This window comes from Typopeltis vanoorti, chromosome 18 (assembly GCF_054136105.1).
Source record: "Typopeltis vanoorti isolate ZY-2024b chromosome 18, IOZ_Tvanoo_1.0, whole genome shotgun sequence".
Classification (NCBI taxonomy): domain Eukaryota; kingdom Metazoa; phylum Arthropoda; class Arachnida; order Uropygi; family Thelyphonidae; genus Typopeltis; species Typopeltis vanoorti.
This window is the reverse complement of record NC_143566.1, coordinates 44,885,708-44,910,471: the sequence shown is the minus strand read 5'-3', so window position 1 is coordinate 44,910,471 and position 24,764 is coordinate 44,885,708. Positions and strand designations below refer to the sequence as shown.

Genomic DNA, 24,764 nt, shown 5'->3' with positions numbered 1-24,764 from the left:
CACACTAGTCACACGTCTTCCTTCAGGCAGTCTATCCTTCACGGTCTACCGAAAACCGACACACACTGGCCAATATATACATGCTAATTCATACCACCACCCATGACAAAAATATGGAGTCATTAACACCCTTAAAAACAGAGCTACAACAATTTGCTCTAACCAGCAAGCCCTGAAACAAGAACTAAAAATCATCAGCGACACATTCATAAATAATGGCTATAACAAAAATACTATTAATAAAATACTCCATAAAACAACAACAAAAACGAATCTAGATTACAGTAAAACCATAGCCATCCCATACATTAAAGGGTTATCAGAAAAAATCAACAGAATCCTACAACATTATAACCTTAATGCCACCTTTAAACCACCCACTAAACTTAAAACCATATTCAACTCCTCTAAGGATCCTCTCCTCCCATTAGCACATCCTGGAGTCTATTGCATCTGCTGCACCTGTAACTTACCATACATTGGTGAAACAGGATGGACAATCCCTATACGCAAGAAAGAACACATTAGACACATTAAATATAACCATTATGGTGAAGCAGTCCTCTCAGACCACGCGCTCAACCTTACATCAAATCAACTGGAAAAGCACCTGCTCTTTACGCCACACAAAAACCTGGTATGAAAGGAAATTTAAGGAAGCCTGCAAAATCCTGATAAACCACCCAAATATCAACAACGAAGATGGCATGAAAATTCCAAGGATCTGGATGGCACACATTCAGCCTACCTAATATATAAGATCCAGCATAAGTCAGGACTCTAGCCAATCTTCAGCTAGTATTAGAAACCATTCCATACCAACTGGCTGGAATGTACAAGTATAATCATGATGTTAATATATGTATATAGATAGATACTTGTTGTTGCACCCAATGTATTTCTACAACCAACAGATAACACTAATAATAGGACTTTAGCATTGATGTATAATTTTTTTTTTTCACCAGAGGTCAGGCCAACAATTGTTATAGCAGTTGGTCAGTATCTTTAACAAACCATTTTGATTGTAGTGTAGCTTGTTTTCTGTGTATAGTTGTGTGCTCCAGAAGATGACCTTGACATAAAGGTCGAAACGTCGAATGTTGATTTTAGTTATATTAAACTAAAGTTTTTATTCAAACACGGTAGTTGTCTCCATAATTTTCAAAAATGCATTCGGATCACCGTGTAAGCTTAAAAGAAAAGAAAATTAGTTAATTTCATACTAAATAGATCCCTGGCAGTGACAAACTCCTTCAAGGGTAAACTTAAAGGAGTTTTGTTTACCAAATTCTGATGATATGGTGTTTTCCAAATAACAATAGCTGAAATAGATTACACATACCAGACACTGAATTAGAAACCTCTATGCAGATGTACATAAACATCACTTATGCAGCATATATGCAAAATACTTGGTCACTGGCATCATCACATGTTCTAGGTAACTATTTAGGAATGCTGCTGGTCAGTAATTGTCAGGTAGTGTTGATCACAATGGGAAAAGCAAAGGATCTTTTGGAGTTTGATAAAGAATTTATTGTGGATGCCCATCTGGCTGAAGCCCTGATTTTGAAAACAGCAGAGCTGGCCAGTTTCTCAAAAGCTAAGATATCCCAGGTATTTAATAAGTGGGGGGGGGGGAACTCGCATTGCTTGTCAAAGAGACATAACTGAAGTCCTAAGACAGTCTGTCAGAAACAAGCTCACTGTTGTATGAGAGGCTTCTGTTTGTGTACTGAACTTCTGCAGTAGTGCGCAGTGTGTGTGTGTGCACACTACTGTGTGCAGTAATTGATTGCTGCACTGCGACACCGATTGCTGCACACACTGTAGCAATCAGTGTTGGCAGTCACATGCCTATACAGAAACCACTCAATAAAATAAAAGCTTCTGATTCAGTGGATGGTGTGTGTGTGTGTATACGAGGGTGGTCTGAAGAGTTCTCGGCCTCAGCCATAGATGGCAACACTATCAGCAAGATTTTTGTTTTCTAAGTTGGTACATTTGTAATTGCTCACAGCAGTCTTCCCAAAACTAAAACTCTTCTTCGCTGGTCACCTTTTTCTTCGAATCAAGAGGTGATTTCAGCTGTAGAGGGGTATTTTGCAGATCTTACTAAGAATCACTTCTCGGAGCATCGCTGGAATAAATGTATTAGTCTTATGGGAGGTTATGTTGAAAAATAAAAATAATTTTGAAATTATAAATTTGTTTTTTCATTGTTAGGCAGAGAACTTTTCAACCACCCTCATATATATATATTTTACTTAGGAAATGGAGTAAAACCAGGTTAAAAATTGCTTGGTATCTTTAACATATATATACATATATATATATATATATATACACACACACACATATACAGGTGATCAAAATTAAAGTATCCCTGTGTTTAAGATATTGGGGAGCTCCAACCAGTGATCCAAATGCTGCAAAACTTTGTAGGAATGCATTGCCTATAATGAATGCAATACCACATGTTCTAGGCAGCTATTAAAGAATGCTGCTGGTCAGTAATTGTCAGTAGTGTTGATCACAATGGCAAAAACAAAGGATTTTTCAGAATTCAATAAAGGGCTTATTGTGAGTGCCCATCTGGCTGCAGCCATGATTTTGAAAACAGCAGAGCTGACCGATTCCTCGAAAGGTGTGATATCCGAGGTGTTTAATCAGTCGGAAAATAACCCACATTGCTTGTCTAAGAGTGCAACTGTGGCCCTAAGACAGTCTGTCAGGAATGAAATTGCTCTCATCTGAGAAAACTTGCACAGACAGATTTCCTGTGTGCAGTAATTGACTGAAGCACATAATGAAGGCTTTTCTTGACCCATACCTCACCAAACTATGTGCAGGGAATTGAAGAGGATCTGTATTGGCAGTTTCATGTCTATACCGAAACCACTAATTTCTGCAGAGTTTCTAATTCAGTGGCTGGTATTACTTCAAAATGCAAACACTGTCCAGAAGACAGAGATGATAAATTACTTTAACCTTCAATACAGATTTCATAGATTAGCTAAATGCAACATTTCAAACTGCCTTTAGAAAAACAGAATGAAAGAAGAAAGAAGATACAAAGTTTTATTGACTTTGTGTTATTTTTTGTTATTGTTGAAAGTGATATCTTCCTAATGATTCAAGATACAAGAGTATACAAGGATTTAGTTTTGAAAGTTTTAAACAGGATGGAAATGAATATTATGTTGATAAGAAAAATAAATCAGAAAGTTTAAAAAAATCAAAATTAAAATTGAAGTGGTGACATTCAGACTCAAATATCGAATATTATTGAAGAAAAAAAATGCATGGGTTGGAAAACAAAAACCAAATCTTGAAGTCTCAGTGGGAAATGCTTCAGAAAACATTGATCAGCTTGGGAGACATGTTGGAAAGCTGCTTTCTAAGGATAGAAAAATCAGAACTTCATGGTAGACCAACAAGTTACAGGCAGTCTGGAAAAGAAGAAAGCATATCAAAACTTTCTAGCAAGGTAATTAGCAGATACCTTAAGAAAATATAAGTATTCTGATATTTATCTTCCACATCCTTACCAAATCTTCCTTTAGTAAGAATGCAACACAGATATTTAACGTTAAAATGTTCTGAAGGTTATTAAAAACAGCTTAGAAATAGAGGAAAGAGTATTGTAAAAGGAATCACTGATGATAAAGGTATTCTGGATATTTGAGGTAATTATTTTGAAAGATTGCTAAATGAAAGTGATTGAAGCAGTTGTGAGTAATATATTGATGAATACAATGAATGATAGGTATTGTGTGTACAACGCAACTTTCATGCCATGAGTCTTTGACTGCATGAAGATTCTCAAGCAATTTTAATAAAAATAATAATTTTTTAAAAAAAGTCTTTTCATAAACTTATATATATATATATATATGGCTGTTTCATATTTAAATTTCAGATAACTATTGAAACTAATACTAAGGAAGCAAAACCTGGAACACGTATTAATTTTAAGATGAAAACACTTCCAAAGTCATTTGTTGCGATATTGGGTATGGATCAAAAGAGTATAGAACTAAAGAAGGGCAATGATGTTACTCAGAAAGATGTAAGTATTTTTGAAAACAACATTTATTAAAACTGGTTGTTGTTGTTCTTAAATAAATCTGGACTGTTTTATTTGTTATTAATAAGATAAATGAAATTCTAATTTAGTGTATCTCAACTTAATGTTTTTCTACATTTATTGCTTATTTTCTCTTCTCAGCCAAAATCAACAGCAAAATTTACATTTAATTTCAAATATAAAGTGCCTATGCTAGTTCCCCTTACCTTCTATTCCAGGAAAACCAGGATTGAACATAAGCAATCCACTGATACGATATTACTTTTCTCATAGTCTTAGCTGTTTAGTGTTACATGCTTCAACAATTATTTCATTGATTGAGTATATCTGCCCCAAAATTATTATTATTATGTGACACCTCCAAGGAGTCCAATGACTCATCAAAGGAGGGAACCCACTCCACAACTCTCTGTCTTCAGCACTCAATCCACCAACTACAACAAAATGCAACTGCCCACCACCACCTAGTATTTTCACATACAGTCACAAACATCCATGGCCACGGCTTGGATTCAAACCTGCAACCTTTTAGCTGGAGAGTGGATATGCTAACCACTCGGCCAACCAGGCTGCCTGGCCTTGACTTATACCAACAAAATTGTTGGAATAAGTCAAGTATGTTAGATGATATCCTAATTCCTAATTCTGTAGGAATATATAGGAGAATAGGAAGGACAAAAAGGGATAAGGGGGAGGGGTGCTGTTGATAGGAAAGGAATTATGTCTGTTCAAGGTGTGGATGCAATCAGGGAAAACAGTGATAATGATTTAGAGACAATATAGTGTGAAGTCAAGGTTAATAGGAATAAATATTTAGTTGGATGTTGCAGTGTGCCAGGGTTGTGATGAACATGCAGTATGTATAGACAAACTCTATACAGAAAGGATTTATATGTATGTATAGACAAATTCACAGACCCAGTACCAAAAGGTTTTGGTTAGTGAAAAATCTAAAGGTAATCATTAGGAGTGATTTTAATTCTGTAATATAGATATGGAATGAAAAGATAGCATTTCTGAATAAGGAAAATGAGTTTCTTGAGTTCTTTAGAGATAATTATCTTAGGCAGTATATAGCAGAGCACACATGAGGATCAAGAGTCTTAGATCTGATCATATCATCAGAAGATGTGTTTGTAAATGGGTGTCATATTTCTCTTCAGTTGCCGAGATAGATCATGAGGTGATTACCTGCATTATAGCCAACCTTATGAAGACTTCCTTAAGGAAATAATATATATGTAACTGCAAGAACATTGATTATGAGAAGTTTGAAAGACATGTTGTAGCATTGTGCAGAAAGAGGAGTTAAGCAGAAGAGAGATTAATGATGCTTGAATACTAACTAGGGCTGTTAAACAGCATTATTCTCTGAATGTATTCTGAAGGTTAAAAGACTGAATAAGGTAGGTGTCAAATTGACGAATGAAGGGATTAAGCATGAAACCTGGAAGGACCAGGAACTGGAAGCAGCGCATGATGAATAAAGGCAATAATCTGTAATGACAATAATAATAATGCTAATTAAAATGATGGTCAAGATTGCCAACCAGGAAGGTAAGGACAGCAAAAGAGTAATTATTGTCAGAAATTGGCAAATAAGACCAAGAAAACTCCTGACAAGTAGAAGAAATATTAATTATAGCAAGATGATGGTAATGGTGATGATATGATAATAATTAACTGCTGAGGAGAACATAGTCAAGGTGTTCAGTGAGCAGTTTATAAGCATGTTTAATTCTTATGAGTGTGATATCATTAAAAGTGAGGATGAACTGTTAGTAAGCAAAGAAGAGGCATATGAGGAATTAAGTAAACGATCTCAATAATGCTGTAGGACTTAACATATCACTGCATGTCTTAAGAGAATATTCTAGGGAGATGAACAATGGCCTTTGCATACCTGTTTAACAACTCTTGCTACATCATGAGTTCCATATGAATGGAAAGAGGGTAAAAGTTTCTCCACTTCCCAAAAAAAGTTGTGATTAGGTTGAGGATATAAATTATACGCCAACCTCTGTATCTAGAAGTGTTGTGTTAAGGTATCAAAGAGGTTGGCAAGAGCTAGAATACAAAAATGGGTTAATAACAGCAGCATTCTATTGAATTGAGTTCGATCACCTCCTTTATGAAGTGCCACAATCTTGCCCTCCTTCCACCCCTTAAGAACTTGACCGAATGCAAGACTCTTATTAAAAAATAAGTCAAGGAAGGTGTCAACTCCCTGTCACATTCCTTCAGAATACTTGGTGATATATTATCAAGTTCCACAGCCTTATTAATATCTAGTTTACTCAACTCCCCAAACACCTCTTGCTCACTTACAGTCAATCTCTCCTCGCCATCATCAACTGCTCTCAGTCTCTCCGTGAAGTCACATTCACAAGATTGAAAGATCTTTATGAACTCCTCATTAAGTATCTCCACCACACATTCTGCAACAGCTGTCTTTATACCATTTTTTCCTATCAATGTCATCCTTCCATAATCATTCTTTCTTTTGCTGGCTACATATCGAAAGAAATCCCTAGGATTCTTTTTGACTTCATTAGCTAACTGCTGTTCATACCTCTCTTTAGCTGCTCTCACTAACCAAGTCACCCTCCTTGCCTGGTCTTTGTAGACCTCATGAAATTGGTTATTTCCACTTCTCTTATGCTGCCTCCACAATGCCCTTTTTCTCTGTATCGCATGCTTAATCTCTTTATTCATCCATCTCACATCTACCTTATTTAACCTTCTCACCCTTGGAATACATTTAGATATGGCATTGCATCTACTAGATAGTTTTTGAAAATCCCCCAACCTGCATTGATCTCTTTTCCAGCTAACTCCTCATTCCGTGCTACACCCGCAAGCCGTCTCCTGAGCTCTTCATGATCGCCCCCCCCCCCCTTGTAATTCCACATATACCCTTTTCTCACCAGGGTCTTTGCACTTCTGTCAAACACCCAGGTAATCACCTCATGATCACTCTCACCAATTGGTGGATGATTTGACACCTCATTTATAATTACATCCTCTGATGAGATAACCAAATCCAAGACCCTTAATCCTCGTGTGCCCTCTGTTGCATAAAGTCTGAAGTAGTTATCCCTCAAAAACTCAAGAAACTCATTTTCGTTACTTCCAGTTGCTATCTCATCATTCCAGTTTATATTGCCATAATTAAAATCACCCATAATGATCACCCTTTTCTTATTTGCTTGGCTAATTTGACTATACGTTTCACTATCACCACCATCCACATTACCTGGTCTATAACAACATCCCACCAAGTATTTGATTCCATTCACCTCTATCTCGCACCATACTGCCTCAAACCACTAGCACTCTATCTCTACTTTGTATGGACATAACTCTTTCTCTGTCATCAATAGCACTCCCCCCCTCCCCTTTTACCCCTTCTATTCTCATGAAACACATCATACCCTTCCATCTCTATTCCTGTCAGGATGTCATCCTCTTCCAACCATGTCTCACTTATTCCGACAATCTTTGGGTGAACAGACGCAGTTTATGCAACCATTTCATCTGCCTTGTTTCTTATACTTCTAGCATTTGTATACAAACACAACAGGTCATTTCTGGATCTACAGCTAGTTCCACTGATACTACTCACTCGATGTGATCTCTCCAAGCTCGACTGGGGCCATTTCCCTTTCTGCTTCTTCATTTTAGAACCCTTTTCAATTCCAACTGTTTCCTCTTGATCCCTGGTCATCCCATTCCTTTCCTGCCCACACATGCTCTCACCTCCTCTTGGAGCATCCACCTTTCTCATGCTGTGTACTCCTGTCCACCCTGAGCCTCCCCGTTTCCCTGCTCCTCTTGCACACCCATTCTCTCATTTTCTATACTCATACCTCTCACTTCCCCATTCATATCCACTTCTTCAATCTCTCCTGTCTTACTCTCCTGCTTTTCCACCTCACTCCCCTCTCGATCTCATTCATTCTCTCTATTCACTTCTCTACTTTCCAGCAGCAGTCTCTCCAAGCGACTCACACCATAACCACTCAAATACAGTCCATCGCTCCCATACAGCTCACTCCTTCCTTCAAACTCATTCCACACACATTAACAAACTGTACTCCCATCTCCTCACACATTTCAGCCAGCGTATCATTCATAATCTTTGCTCTCCGCCTCATTTCACCACAGTCATACCTAGGCAACACACTGACTACCCTTCCTGTCACACTATTCTCTTTTATCCTTCCAAGCAGCCTAATTTGAAATCATAAGTGTCTGTAATTTGGATGGCAAGGATGGAATGCAAAGTATACATTTGTTGGTGAATTTTGAAGCAGGTAGGGGAAGATGAGAAACGTCAGAGTGAAATGATGGTAGTAGTAAACATGAACCTGAAGTTTAAGGTTGTACTGCATTCTTGTAAAGTGAATTGGAATGATGTGGAGAATTTTGGTATGGAGGAAAAAATAGGTTATGGTTCCATTGTGTAAGGGATTTTGATCATTTGTTATATGGATTATTGTGTATGAATTTGGTCACTTGGTTTTCATGAGAATGAGGATATATTAGAAAAGATCTTGAGATGATTGACTAAGTCAGTATATGGTCTTTGGAATTGGATATGAAGGCAAATTGAGGGAATGCAATTTTCAGAGCCTTGTGAATAGGAGGGGAAGGAGGGATATATTTGAGACATGAGTTGGTAAGGAGTGTTATCATGATATTCGGAAGAATTTTTTTTTAGAATGTGAGAAGATAGAACAAGTGGCCATCCCTGAAAACTGAATAAGGAAAGTATGAGCAAATGTGTGAGGAGCAGATTTATTGCTAAGAGAGTGGAATGTATTGCCTAACAGTGTGGTGAATGCAGATATGACATTTTGAATGAGTTTAAAGTGCTTCTTTATTTGTGACAGTGTGTACCTTTCATAATGAGTCTTTTGACTCAGTGGAGTTCTTGTGTTAATAATAATGATAATATTTGAACAGCTCATTCCATCCTAATGATGTCAACCTATACATGTGCAAAAATATGTTAATGAGTTCATATAGTAACATGTGGGATTTATATAAAAGAATAAATTATAGATAAACCTAAATTAAAGATACCAAGAAACTATATACTTCGTGAATGGATTAAACCAAGTATATAATTTCTTGTTATCTTTAATTTATAGCATAACCAAGTGGAAAAACTTCCAAAATAAACCTAAAGTTGTTTTTGCTTACACTTTGATCCAGAATTCATTTTGAATTTTTAAAAACTATGCAGGTTACAGAAGAGCTTGAAAGTTATGACAATGTGAATGAAACCAACTATCGTCCTCCATGGTATAATCGTAAAAAGCGATCTCTCTGGTGGACAGGCTCCAGATCAGCAGCACATGTTTTTCAGGTATATGTATTTATTTTTAGATTTTTACATAATGATGCAAACTTTATTAGATGGTGTTTACATGTCAGAGTCGAAACTTCATTATCCATGCATTTCACAGTGCATAAGCATCTATTAAGATGACTTTTTAATGCTTCTAGATGATGCTGTTTCTCTGATTAGGTAATGCAGTATATTTATGATCTTTATTAATTTAAGAGTAAAATGATTTGATTATGCAGGATGATCATTTAGGCCAAGATTTCCTAAACATCTTGCTAAAGCGAAGTCCTAAAGCAAGCAAAATTTTTTTTGCGAAGCCCTCACAACTCAATATTTATAATAAACATGAGAAAAAGAAAGAAATCAATAAACACTCACCATTTTACAATTTAGTGCTCTGTAAATTAATGTAAATTTTAATGACTACAATGCAGTTGTTGTTTTGAACTGCAGATTCAAAATCTGACATGATGGACGTAACTTATAGCATCATATGATCGATTCATTAATTTAAAAAAATAAAAAAAAAAAGTTTGTAAACAAGATTCATGGAGTCCTAGAATTTCAGTTGTGGAGTCCGCTTTGGGAAACCCTGATTTAGGCTATAAGGTATGTTGAATACACGAGTTACCCATCCAGACCTGTGGCTTTAGTGCTTGTTGATGTGTGTATGTGTGTATTGGAGGGGATTTGTGCTTTTGTTATTATTATTCTCATCATTATTATTATTATTATGTAACACCCCCAGGGAGTCCAAAGACTCATTGAGGGAGGGCACCTGCTTTACAACTCTCCTTCTCCACCACTCCACCAATCGCAACTTTCTTCATCATCTACACCAACACCATCTACTGCCGACCACCACCAACCCTAGTATTTTCACAGATAGTCACAAACATCCATGCTCATGGTTGGATTCGAACCTGCAGCCTTTTGCCTGGAGAGCAGATATGCTAACCACTCGACCAACCAAGCTGGTTGCTACTAATACCTTATTTTGGGATACTAATAATAATTTATAAATATAATAATTTGTTTAATTAATATAATACAATTTATTATTCCTAGAAATCCTAGTTGCAATAGAAGAAAAAAGAGATGCCAAGATACTTGTAAACCAACAAAACAATGAAGAGAATAGAGAAAAATACAGAATACTAAAAAATAAAGTTGATAACCTGTGCAAAAAAACCCAAGAAAAATGGTTAGAAGAAAAAGCTAAGAAATGCCAAGAAGCATACCAACAAAACAACGTAAAAGTCTTCCATGACACTATAAGAGAAATTACAAAGGAATTCTCAGCAAAAGCAGTAACAATGATAAACAAGATGACTGAAACTGGGAATATTGAAGATATAAGAAAAATCTGGTCAAACCATTTTAAGACTATCTTTTACCAAGGAAACAAAACTACGCAGGTTCTAATGCCAACAATAGAAGAAAATAATGACCACCCGAAAATTTTGTAAGAAATTTTGTTTTTCATCTGTTTTGCAATAAAACAGATGAAAAACAATAAAGCACCAGACATTGATACTATCCCAGCTAAACTGTGGTCATATGGAGACAGCATATCAATAGAATATTTGACAACCCTATTCAATAAAATACTACAAACAGGAGAGATCCTAGATGACTGGAGAACTGGAAAGATCATCCCAGTATACAAGAAAGGAGACATAAGAGACTGCAGAAATTACAGACCAATCAATTTAATCTCCCACACCTATAAAATATTCATAAGAATTATACAAATTAGATTAAAAAACACCTATGAAGAACTGATAGGCATAGAACGATCTGGTTTCCGAGGAAATTATTCAACAATAGACCAAATTTTCACATTGCACCAACTAGCAGAGCTCATCTGGGAAGACCATACAGAACTATATTGTTGTTTTGTGGACTTTAAACAAGCTTTCCATAGTATCAACAGAGAAATCCTTCTTAAAGTTCTACTAGCAAAAGCAATAGGTAAATATATAATACAGTTTCTGATAAAATATTACTCTAAGACAAATGCAATAATTAAAAAGGACACACTCATAACAGAACCCATAGAGATCCAAAAAGGAGTAATGCAAGGATGCTCATTATCCCCATGCCTATTCAACATATATCTAGATGAAGTTGTCAAGAAGGCAACAGGCAATGAGCCTGGAATCAATGTCAATGGTTTAAACATAAATAATATCAAATATGCAGATGATATCTTCTTTATCTCAAGAACCTCAAATGAACTACAGAGGTTGATAAACAAGCTAAACGAAACCTGTAAAACATATGACATGACAATAAATATACAAAAGACAAAAGTGATGAAAATAGGGAGGAACAGAACTACCATCTCAGCCACCCTAAATGAAGAACAAATAGAACAAGTAGACAACTTCATATATCTTGGATCAAAACTAACAGAAACAATAGATGAACTCAAAATAATCAAACACAGAATAGCGATAGGATGGACCACCATGGGAAAATTACAGAAAATCTGGAAACCAAACAAGATATCTAAGCAAGCCAAAATCAAATTATATGAATCAATAATTATACTAACAGTCATCTATGGAGCAGAAGCATGGACAGTTAAGAAAAGAGAGGAGACTGCTGGAATTTGAAATGAAATGCTTAAGAAAAATAAATAGAACAAGTTGGATAGAAAAGAAAACAAACAGTACAGGCAGACAAGAATTATTGTATAAAAAGACAATAATAGAAAATATTAGAAAACAACAACTGAGATAGTTTGGGCACACTGTATGCATGGATGCAGACAGACTTCCTAACATTCTAATCAATACTTTTTCAACTGAAAAAAGAAGACCCAGAAGACCAAGAATTACCTGGCCGAAATTAATAAAGAATATTTCGGGATGCAGAACATATAAGGAACATTTTAGAACAGTAAGGAATAGAGGAGACTGGAAGATCCTGCTCAAGGGAAGACTCAACCCATCTTAGACCGAAGAGAAGAAGCAGAAGAATAATTTATTATTTCAGTTAATGAATGCATTTATTATAAATTACTTATGGACCTGGTTGGATAAGTGGATAGCATTTTCCTGCCTCCAGTCAGTAGGTCATGAGTTCAAATCTCAGTGCATGCATTGATGTTTATGAATATGATCAGATGGTAGATGAATTTCATTGCCTGGTGTTAGGATACCATCTTATTTAATGAAGGTCTTAAGTGGCTTGAAAATTCCACTTTTGATTTTAGAGTGAGGTTTCTGGATTATTCTAACCTATAGCCTACTCACCGTGATACTGTGCAGAGTAATGCTAGATAACTGGGAGTAGATCTCCCAGTTATCCTGAGATGGTTTGGCCACAGTGTGTATGCATGAATGCAGAGAGACTTCCTAACATCCTAATCAATACTTTTCCAACTGAAAAAAAGAAGACCCGGAAGACCAAGAATTACCTAGCTGAAATTAATAAAGAACATTTTGGGATGCAGAACATATAAGGAACTTTTTAGAACAGCAAGGAATAGAGAAGACTGGAAGATATCCAAGTTGGAATGTTTACCATGTTTGGTGCAACTGCAACATGCCTTATTTTTGCCAGACTGAAAAATCCATTGAGTTAAGTCTAGAAGAACATAAGAGAGACATCGCATATCGCAGAACTAGAGCCAGTGCTCTATCTAATCATGTCCTCAATTCTGCTGATACTAATGACAAAAACTTTATCACTCACCCAGTCATATGGAACAAAGTGGAAAACATCTTTTAATGCTGTGATGAACTGGAAAGAAAAATTGTGGAATCGAAAGAAATAATCCTCAGTTCAGTACATCTCAACACTAACCTCACTTATAATCTTCCAGATTGTCACTATGCTGCTATCCAACTATCAATGAAGGCATGCACATGCCAACAATGAAGTGAGACAAATGTCAATACGTTGGCTCTTTAATGTTTAGACATTTTCTCGCAAAGTTTATATTTCTCTTATCTAATGCACCTGATGAAGTTTTCTAAGAGGAAGAAACTAGTTGTACGGTTTATTTAAAATAAAATATAGTGTGTCTATTTTTATCTCTCAGTATCTAGTCATTTAATCTGCTTCATATATATGAATAACATCTGGAAAAGTTTGGAAAAAGAAAACAATTCTAATCTAAGAGTGAAAGGAGTAATGAAGGCAACAGAAGATGCAGTTGAAAAAATAGTACCAGAAGAAGAGAAGATCAAGAAGAAGTGGATTAGACAGGAAACACTGAAGTTAGTACAGCAGAAGAGAATGTTGAGGATAAGAAGGGATACATCAGAACAAAGAGAGGAGCAACATAGAAGAAAGTGAAAGCTTCATATATATGAATAACATCTGGAAAAGTTTGGAAAAAGAAAACAATTCTAATCTAAGAGTGAAAGGAGTAATGAAGGCAACAGAAGATGCAGTTGAAAAAATAGTACCAGAAGAAGAGAAGATCAAGAAGTGGATTAGACAGGAAACACTGAAGTTAGTACAGCAGAAGAGAATGTTGAGGATAAGAAGGGATACATCAGAACAAAGAGAGGCGCAACATAGAAGAAAGTGTAAAATGAAGTGAGAAAAAAGCATTCAGAATGGATAAGATGAAATGATTAGAAGCTCAATGCAATAATATAGAGCAGCGCTATGGAGAGCATAAAACTAGGGAGGTGTACAAAATTATTAGTATGTACAATAATAGAAGGTGGCAACCAAATCAGATCTCAATTAAAGATGAAAAAGGCAAAGTATTGATGAATAAAGATAAAATTGTACAGCAGTGGACAAGATACTGTAGTGAGCTATATGAAGAAACACAAGATTTAGATGGAGTTGGGAAACTAATTGTAGAATTGAAGCAGATATCACCACCAGGCAATGAGTATGACATGGACATTTTAAGAGGAGAGGGCTAAAACACAAGAGTCCTGGTAATGAAAACGTCACTGGAGAAGTGATTAAATATGGTGGCAGAAGTATGCAAAATTCAATATTGAAATATTACAGAAATGTGCCAACTATGTAATATGGTATGGAAGGGAAAATGCCAGAAGAGTGGATGAAATTGATATTAGTGACATTATACGAGAAGGGAAATAAGCTGGAATGTAAAAATTATAGAACAATTGCTTTCACAACTCGCCTTGGTAAGGTGATGATGATGATGATATTGACACAAAGATTGAGAACACAGTTCAAAGCATACCTTGCAGACAAGCAAGCAGGATTTAGGAAAGATAAAAATACAGTTCAACAGATTTTGATAATGCGGTGAATAGCAGAGAAAGCCAGGAGAAAAAAACAAAAATATACTTCTTGCTTTGTTGATTTTTAGAAGGCATTTGACAGCATTGACCATAAAATGACCTTAGCAGTGCTAGAATCCTAAAAATAAAAATAAAAAAAAAAGATGTTTATAAGAATGCAATGGCAGTAGTTAGAATAGGTGATGCCAGCCTGGTTGGCCGAGTGGTTAGCTTATCTGCTCTCCAGCCAAAACGCAGTGGGTTCAAATCCTGCTGTGGGCATGGGTGTTTGAAAAACTAGTGGTGGTGGTGGTGGTGAGTATTAGATAGCTTTGGTTATAGATGATGTGGTTCGCTGTAGTTGGTGGATTAAGTGATGGAGACGGAGAGTTGTGGAGTGGGTGCTCTCCCTTGATGAGTCTTTAGACTCCCTGGAGGTGTCAAGCAATAATAATAATAATATTTGGGAAATGGTTTAGAACAAGCATAGGTACTAGACAGGGGGACCCAATATGATGAAGCATTTTCATCGCACATTTAGAAAGATCAGTGGACAAAATGAAGGAAGATGTAAAAGGAATATTAGTAAACAGGATGAGAAGTAACAATCTGCGATTTGCAGATGACATTGTTATTATTGAAGAAGACAAAAGAGAACTACAGAAAACAGTGAAATGAGGAAGGGAAGAGATTTGGACTTGTTATGAACTTGGGAAAAAACAAAGACAATGATATTTGGTGAGAAGAACATGAAACAAAAGATATAAGTGGATGCAACTGATATAGAAAATGCAGAACAATTTACATATTTGGGAAGTAAAATGACATATGATTTGGAGACTGTAAAAAAGAAATAAAGATCAGGATTGCAAAGGGAAGAACAAATATGAAGGCCATGGATAACACTTGGAAAAGTAAAGTGATCAGCCTGCAAACAAAAAAGAGTACTGGAAACATGCATCTTTAGCAGTGTACTGTATGAATCTGAAACTTGGGTAATAAATAAGGAATCAAGAAAAAGAATTTTGGCATTTGAAAGAACTTGTTACAGGAAAATTCTAAGAATAGGATGGGTACAGAAAATCACGAATAAAGATCTCTCTCGGAAGACACAACCAAAGGAGAATCTAATGCAGAAAATTATACAATGGAAGCTGCAATTATTTGGACGCATCTCAGTGTCCCCCCCCCCCAGTAATTTTTACTTTTACCAGCTGGGTGGAATGAAGCATTAGCCAGGCATACAAAAATTTTGAATGAGTTAAAAAAGACCCTTTTTCATAACAAATTAAAATAGTAATTTTATTAGAAATTACTTCAAACAAGGATAATATTTTATATAGTAATGAGAACAAACAAGACTAGGATTTTTCTTATTTTCTCATTAAGTAATGAAAAATCTTGTAATGCTCACAGCTTAAAATTCTATACATTAATTCTTTTCTTCTTAGAAGCCCAGTTGTCAGCAGCTTTTTCGTAATTAATATGTGTTGGATCTGGTCCCTCCAGCAAAATCAGCATCAGATTATTTAGAGTGTTCTGACTGATGCAATTCCTCATACAGGTTTTTATCCTTTTTAATGCAGAGAAACCACTTTCACTTTCAGCTGTGCGCACAGGTATAGCCAGTCCAACAGCAGCTAGTTTTGCTAAATTTGGAAAAGACTCTTTGAGCTCAGATGTTGTTGCTAATTTCAGCAGTATTTGTCTCGGATCTAGATTTTTGTATGACTGTCCATTAATCATTTTTGATTCAACTGCCCGTTCTAGTTTAGTATTTTCATAGTTTAAAGCTGCAAGACTTCCATTTCTAGAATAATAATCAAAATGAATCTCAGAAGCCTCACAATGATCATGACTTTCTGCATTGAAAAGTCTTGAAAAGCAAGAAATGATTGGCATATCTGGAAATCTTGCTTCTAGGTGTTTAATAACCGTTGCCTATGTATTTATCATATATTGTAGTCTAAAACGTAATAACATTATAATTTGAATAATCAATGTGAAGATGCTGATGAAGATTTTGAAAATGACTGCCAGGAGTGACTTTTAATTCCATGATGGATAGTTTTCTGTCTTCTAAGACTGGCTCTATTTCAGTTAAGTCAACATCTTACCTTTGTCATGATGTGAAGCTATGAAATTATATGTTCTGGTATATTTACTTAAACCTTCAGCTGTGATATCATTTTGTTTGGTGGCCTCTCTTTCCAATGCAGCTATAACACTCACCATGCATTCTCTTAGAGACTGTATTGCAGAATCATGAGACAGCCATCTAGTGTCACTAGCCATTTTAAGTTTAATCTGAGGACTGTTCAGTCCTCAGATTAAACAGTCCTCAGATTAATCTGAGGACTGTTCAGTATATTTTGGATTTGGGTTAAACCAGCCATCCTGATGGAGGAATTTTGAAGAAGAAAAACATTTGCCTTAAGATATCATTAAACATGGCTAAATAAGGGCCCAGCAGCTGCTTGGGCACTAGCAAGAGCCAGTGGGTGATTTACACAATGACAGTTGACCATGAGTCCATCTGTTTGAGCAGTTTTACAACTCCCTTTTGCTTTCCAATCATGACAGCTGTTCCATCAGATCCTAGACCCACCAGATTACAAGTTTTTAAGCCTAGACTGTCAAGGGTTTCAATTACTTTGTTAGTTATAGTCTCAACTTTGCCATCAATGATATTGCAAGTTGATACAAAACTAACCCTGACCTCTTTTCTAAGTTCACAAACATATTTAATGTACACAATCAGCTGTTTTAAAACTGAGATGTCTCTAGTTTCATCACATAAAACACTGAAATAATCTGCAGAATGTATATTTTTCAGTATTTCAGATCAGATTTCTGATGCTAAAATATTAATCAACTCTTGCATTATTCTTTCTGAGGTATAATATGCATTTTTACCAAAGTTAAGATGTTCTAAGTAGGAACAGTCCATACCTTTGCAATGCTCGAGCAATTTTTCAAATAATGTAGTATGTGGTAACTCATTTTTCGCTAATCAATACATAGATCTTAAAGCTCTTAGAAAAGCATCTCTCTGCAAGTTATTCAAAATTGAAATTGATTTTTCAATTTGCCCTATTCCAGTTTCTTCTAGTATGCATTTTTCAGTTATATCTGAACAAGAATCAGTGTGTAACTTGCTTTGTTCATGGTCAACCAAGCTTTCTTTTCGAAGTCTTGTGCATGGCATAGTTACCCAAGTAACTTCCTTGTTTGTGGGTCATCTCTTTCCTTATTTCATACATGTAGAACACATCATTCCATTATCTTTCACCACTTACCAATGGAATTTTTAAACCACTTACTGTTAATACCCCATGAACAGTGTTTAGACGCACATTTTACATTTGAAAGGGACTCTGAAGAAATCGATGATTCTGTTGTTGGTTTGGTGTCTTCACTACTATGCTTACTGGTTTCATCTTTCTTAAAATAACTTAAGAGTGTGGTTTTCTGACTTGACTTTTTACTCATTATGGGGTAATTTAATAAATACAAAATATCATTGTTATTAAAGTAATCAGAAAAAATTACTGAATTGTGCACTGACAGTAATATCCAAGACACATAACACGGGTTATGTCGCAATTTGATTATTTATAAGTATTAATTACTAGGAATGGGAATTGGTATCACTTGAGACTGTCTTCGTAGTCCTCGAGAGTTTTGAGAATTCCACGTGATCACAACTATATTTGATGCGCAGGCCTATTTTTTTTTACAAAATAAAATATTAGATACTTGACTCACAATCTTCGGACAAAAACCATTATTAAGAAAAATAAATGTAGATTTTTAACATCGATTTTTGCCTTCGATTCGAATTTGCTCAATTTTCACAATTTATTTCTTTCAAACATCAAAATTATGTCTCTTTCATAAAAGATCTTCTTTGCAACCAATACTGTTATATTCGAGATCCCGATTTTTGTCTTCTTCCACTTACGGATTGGTGTGTATCAAAGTGAATATCCGAAGCTCTCGAGATTAGCTTGCAATGCAAGAAATTAAGCTAGTCTCACGAGTATCAAAGTATCAAGACTCTCTGGTTCGATTTCTCATCACTATTAATTAAAAAATGTCTTAAATTATTTTTCCGTTCTTGCTCATTATTTAGCCATGTCAATTCACAACATTAATTAGCCGGGCGGTCAGTAAAACCAGCCAGGTGGTTTGTCCATTCAAAAGGTCCTGTGGAGAACATAGCATCTGCAGAATGGGTGAAACTAAAAGATAAAGACATTCATGTTTGGTATTATGGATGGTGTATACAGAAAAGGTAGACCATGCAGGAAATGGATAGACGACATAAAGGACTGTTGTGGAATGGGCTTACTGAAACTGCAACACTGTGCACTGGACAAAGAAAGGTGGAAGAAGATAGTGAAGTTGGCATCTAAAAGAAAGTTGGCAGGTTTGGTACTTTCTTTAAGTTGCAAACCTGCCACACATTAGTACCATGATTGGACTAAGGTTTTGACATTCCGAAGCTCTGCTCTACAAATCAAACATGGAATTTGTGTAAGCCCCTTCATGCCTCCAATAAGCAGGATAGTGATGAAATTCTTATCTACCTGAACACATTCACAAATACTTATTCCTGAAATGGGATTCCTGCAGTGGAATTCAACCAATATGGCTTATTCATCAGAAAGAGCAATCAACTTAGCCAATCATGCTGGCAGCCATATTAGGTTAAACTGCATATACAGGGTGTTCGGGATAAATTTGACATATTTATAATTAATTATATTTTTCCGTAAGTTACATGTATTAACACACACTTCTCTTCATTTAAAAGTTTGGACCCTTCTTCATTCATATACAAGATGTCAGAAAGGATGGATAGCTGGAACTCACCTGAATCATGGAAGAGAATAACTTGTATCATGATGATTCGTGCCCGCCATCAAAATAAGGATATTACGACTGCTGCCCAATGCTCCCTGAATACAGTAAAAACAATCAGGCATGAACTAGAGACTTGCAATGGTGACTACGAGGATGTAGCAAGAAGAAAGATCCCTAGCAGACGATCTGATTGCGTTCGTACAGCAGAATTCCTCGCAAATCTGCAGGAACAGGTGTTGAAGAACCCTGGCATTGGAATTCGGGCTTTGTTCGTGGAGTTGCTAACTGTAGTCAAGCCCTGGATAACAAGGGTAGCCAATGGTAGGCCGTATGTATGGCAGCAGGATTCGGCCCCTTGCCACACCTCTGGGAAAAGTCAAAAATGGTTGTCTGAAAATTTCTACGACTTCACCAGTCCAAATGTTTGGCCTCCAAACTCCCCAGACCTTAACCCCATGGATTATTTTGTATGGGGCGCAGTTGAAAAAGACACCAATCGCACTTCCAGTAATACAAAAGCCCAGTTAATGGATAAAATTAAAACAGTTTTTGCGGCCCTTCCCAGGGAGACTGTAGCATCAGCTTGTTCGAGGTTCCGAAGCAGAATTGAAGCTGTGATCGATGCTAATGGTGGTTATTTTGAGTAAATCTTGTTGATAGTATTGTAATTAACTCTGCCTGTAATGTTTTTTTGTCAATTCATTAAATTTAATAGATACAAAGAAGATTTTCTTTTTCCTTACGAAACTGTCAAATTTATCCCGAACACCCTGTATATCATTAATTGAAAAGAAGTGTAGAGCAATTGCAAAAGGAAATGTTGGCATAATGGTTAAATACTAAACTAAGAAGATTGAAAGAGATGATGTCATTCCAACTAATAAGGTGTTTTTTTTTTTTCATTCATAAGGGATCAGGGAAAGGAAGGAATAGCTATTGTATACAACACTAAATATAAAGTTAACACTTCTTGAATGGGAGGGAATTTCAAATAGAGTGATGTGGTCACATTTCAAAATGGAAAATGTGTTTAAAGGAATGAGTTTAAACTGGAAACTTTTAAAGTTTACAATTTTCCAGTTTAAAGGAAAAGAAAGCTGATGTATTCAACAAGGTAAAGCTGTTCTTGTTGGAGAGCTGAACAGTACTTTGTGAAATGAATCACATGGACTTAGAAATTGTAATCAATTTCCTGATATGTACCCTCAAGAGATGTCCATGCTACTATGAAAGCACTACATGATTAACCCTTTCTTTCATAATGTACTACATGATTAAGTTTGCATTATTATTAATCCCATATCAACAATTTTCTTACAAATTAATCTATTACTTGTCAGCACTTCAATGTTGTAGCATTTAAAATTTTGTTAAATACTACATTCATTCATGACCACGTAAGACACACAGAAATCAGAAAGAAGTCTGGACTCAAAGATGTCATAAAATCAATCTACAACAGCAAAAGTAGATGGGCAGGACATCTTGTCAGAATGAGAGACAACAGATGGACAGTCTGTCCATCTGTTGTTGACAGAGTAACAGATTGATATCCGAGAGATACCAAAAGGAAACATGGAAGACTGGCCTTAAGGTGGAAAGACCCAATGATTAAGAAAGTTGGAAGAAAATGGAGAAGAAAGGGCCAAGACAGGAATATCTGGACCCTTTATGACCTACAGTCATGGAGAAATCCTGACTGAAATCACAGGTCCATCAAGGTAACTACATTCATTTGTGCAAAATATATACAGTAATATGAAAAGAGAAACCGAACAGTATATTGTAGACGACAAACTACTAGAAGATTAGAATGGATTCTAAAAAGGCCAATCTTGCAGAGACTCTTTTTTTTTTTTTTTGCTGAAATTCAAGGGATTTTTATAGAGAGAGACTCAATTTTTAATCTCTTCCAGAGACTCAAGTTCTACCAATGTAGTACACAGCTTGTAATATATTTATTACAATATGCATAACTTTACATTTATCCACATTAAAATGACACCCATTATATTTTGCCTATATTGACAGCCTATTTAAATTGACTTGCAAGCTCTCTCCATCGCCTTGATTAACTATTACTCGACCTAATTTTGCTTCATCAGCAAAACACTGAATACTTCCTTTCAGGCCATTTCCTATATCATTTATATACAAATTAAACAGGTGGTCTCAGCATTGAACCTTGTGACACACTAGTCACCTATTTTTGCCTTGATTCTGATCCTCCACATATCACTTTTTGATACCTGTCCAGCAACCACCCTCTTATCCTCATAACCACTGTCATATCCATCCCAATTTGTTCTAATGTGCATAACAGAGTTCCATGCAGTATTCTGTCCAAAAATCCAAAAGAATCATCGTGTAGCCATTTTCTTTATCAACTCAGCTGTTACTCTATTATAAAAAAGTTAGTAAATTACTAAACCATGACAGACCCTTCAGAAAGCCACATTGCCCCCTCATAGAGCATCATATTTTTATCAACCCATTCTTGAATTCTCTTTTTGACCAATTTTTTCCAGTACTTTTACCACCACGAATGAGATACTGATTGGTACTTAATTTACTACTGCAGTCTTAGAACCTCTCTTATTCAAGGGAATTATTTTGCCCTCTTTCCCACTCCCTTGGAACTCTATCATGTCTGAGACTTAAATTAACAAGCCTAGTCAGAGGCATTGCTAGTTCCCTTGCACATTCTCAAAACCAGAGCTGATATCCCATCTAATCCCACAGCTGTATTTACCTAGTCTAGAGATAAATACTATTACAACTTGAACAGTGAATAAATAAACCTTTAATCTATCAGTAAATCATTTACAGTTTCCAGCATATACCAGCCTGGCTGGCCGAGTGGTTAGCATATCTGCTCTCCAGCCAAAAGGCTGTGGGTTCGAATCCTGCCGTGGGCATGGATGTTTGTGATTGTCTTTGGAAATACTAGTGGTGGTGGTCGACGGTCAGTTGGTAGATTGAGTGGTGGAGATGGCTGTAGAGCAGGTGCCCTCCTTCGATGAGTCTTCGATGAACTCCCTGAAGGTGTCTAATAATAATAATAATAATAATAATAATAATAATATACAAACCACGTGTATAATGTGCATATAGCATCATTCAATGTTTGAAATGTTCCCCTTTTGCCTTCACACACATGCCTGAAATCTATAAGGCCACATATCGATAATGGCATGTACAACATCCAACAGAAATGCTGCCACTGCTCACTTCAAATCCACCTTCAGGCTGGCAGTGCTGGGGGGTGTTATTTTGTGCAAACTGCTCTCTTAAGCTCTGACTGCAATTTGGAGTCCAACAGATTCAGATCGGAAATTCTCAATGGCCAATCAGATGGTGATATGTTGTCAGGCACATTCCCCTCTGTTGCCATCTACAAAAGACAAACTGTCACCTCTATCATTAGCTGGCGTTTACCAGATACCTTGTGAATGTAGTCTAAGATACTTTGGGCAGACAGGCCGTTCGGTGGAAAAAAGAATTGATGAACATCAGTATTATATTGAATACATGAAACCTTAAAAGACTTGGTCTGGCACAACATAGTATTGACACTAAACATAGTATCTAGTGGGATGAAGCTCATCTTCTCCATAGAAGCAGGTTTAAATATGAATGCCTTTTCAAAGAAAGTTGTGAAGCCCTTTTTTACATTGGCCGAATCTGAATGGAAATAATTGTCTGTCTCTCCCAAAAGTTTGGGAAATTCTTATTTTATATAATTATCAAAAATAGTTGTTAATAATATTATTTATTAATATTAATTTCTAGCACAATCCAACGGTTTTTAATTGGTAAACCACTGACTTCTGTATGTACCTTGTATTCCCGTTTCTTCGATTTGCTTGTTTCTATCCACTGGTGATGTACTGTTATTTTCAGTACAAAATAAATATCTGTACCTTCATTTCATTAATTACTGTGGTTATCATGTAAAGATTAGATGTGAAACAAGGTGCCGTTCATGGGCTGTACCTCAGGTTACTGTGGTGTCTTGGTGGAGGATTTGACCCCATTCTCACAGAAATTCAACTTAGATACCCCCAATATGTCACCCCCCACACACACACACCAAACCATCACTGATGTGCAGTGATGACCTCTCTGAATCTTGGGTGCTATGGTACATGCTGTGCAATCATCTGAGGTATATTTCCAGTTGTTTTGGCAGTTAAACAACTGTTCAATGTGAAAATCTTCTCATCTGTGAAGAGAATATCTTTGTGTCTGTTATTTGTTCACTGTTGGAAAAGTGCCTTTGATATTATCATCCTCTGCCACATAAGTTGTGTTGTTAGGATATGTCCAGTAGAATGGCAATAAACTCTCACTCTTTGGTCATCAGTTAGTACAAGTGACATCATTCTCTGTGAAATGTTCATCTCTTACTACACCAATTTTTTGCAGTCTCACAAGATTACAGCAGAGGTGTGCCTTCACAAACTGTTGTGTCTTAATGCAGCATGGTTGACCTGTTCTTTGCCATTTAGATATGTCTTCTGTGTTATTATAACTGTTAATAGTCAGATATACAAACATCCTACTGATCCCAAGAGTTTTTAGCTAGTTGAAAATAACTGGTGGCTGCATTCTAACCTTGTGAAGTGCTATTACAGCTATATGGTTCTCATAATCTCTTCACTGTGTTAACCTGTACAGATAGATGACTCTCTCTCTCTCTACTGATAAACACACGAATGTTGGCCATGCACAGCACCACTAGCAGAACCGGACTCATGCAATTCTGTAGGAAGCATGGCAGTCTGCAAAAGTTGTGATAGTATTTATAGCAAGACTGCGTACATTGAGATTCTGCATTATCCTAAGAATCTCCAATTCAGCATCCCTGTTTCCACATCAGTCTCTGTTACATATGTTACAGGAGTAACCTCACTTGATGATTACTCTTGCAAAATGGTCACTCAATAACTTAACTATTTTATCTGCTTCTGTTACCTAGTCACCTTCTGCACTCATTAAGGATCATCTTCCATGTTCATTCTTCTTCTTATTTGCCACATAATGAAAGAACTATTTTGGATTTCCTTTGGCCTGCTTGACTAGATTCTTCTTATAACATGATTATGCCTTCCTTACCATGCTGATCACCTTTTTTGCCTGAACTTTGTACTGTTCGTGAATTTCCTGATTACCATTCTAATTATATACTCTCCACAGCATTTTCTTCTTCCACAGC

General features: G+C 36.1%; 1 protein-coding gene across 1 annotated transcript in view; it reads left to right on the top strand.

Moving 5' to 3' along the window:
- LOC150096624 (CD109 antigen-like) overlaps positions 1-24,764 on the top strand; it is a 930,782-nt gene that overhangs the window by 379,245 nt on the left and 526,773 nt on the right. Inside the window, exons 15-16 of the mRNA XM_090407963.1 lie at positions 3,926-4,075; positions 9,345-9,467. Of these exons, the coding sequence (XP_090264089.1) occupies positions 3,926-4,075; positions 9,345-9,467 (273 nt within the window). The remainder of the gene's footprint in view (positions 1-3,925; positions 4,076-9,344; positions 9,468-24,764) is intronic.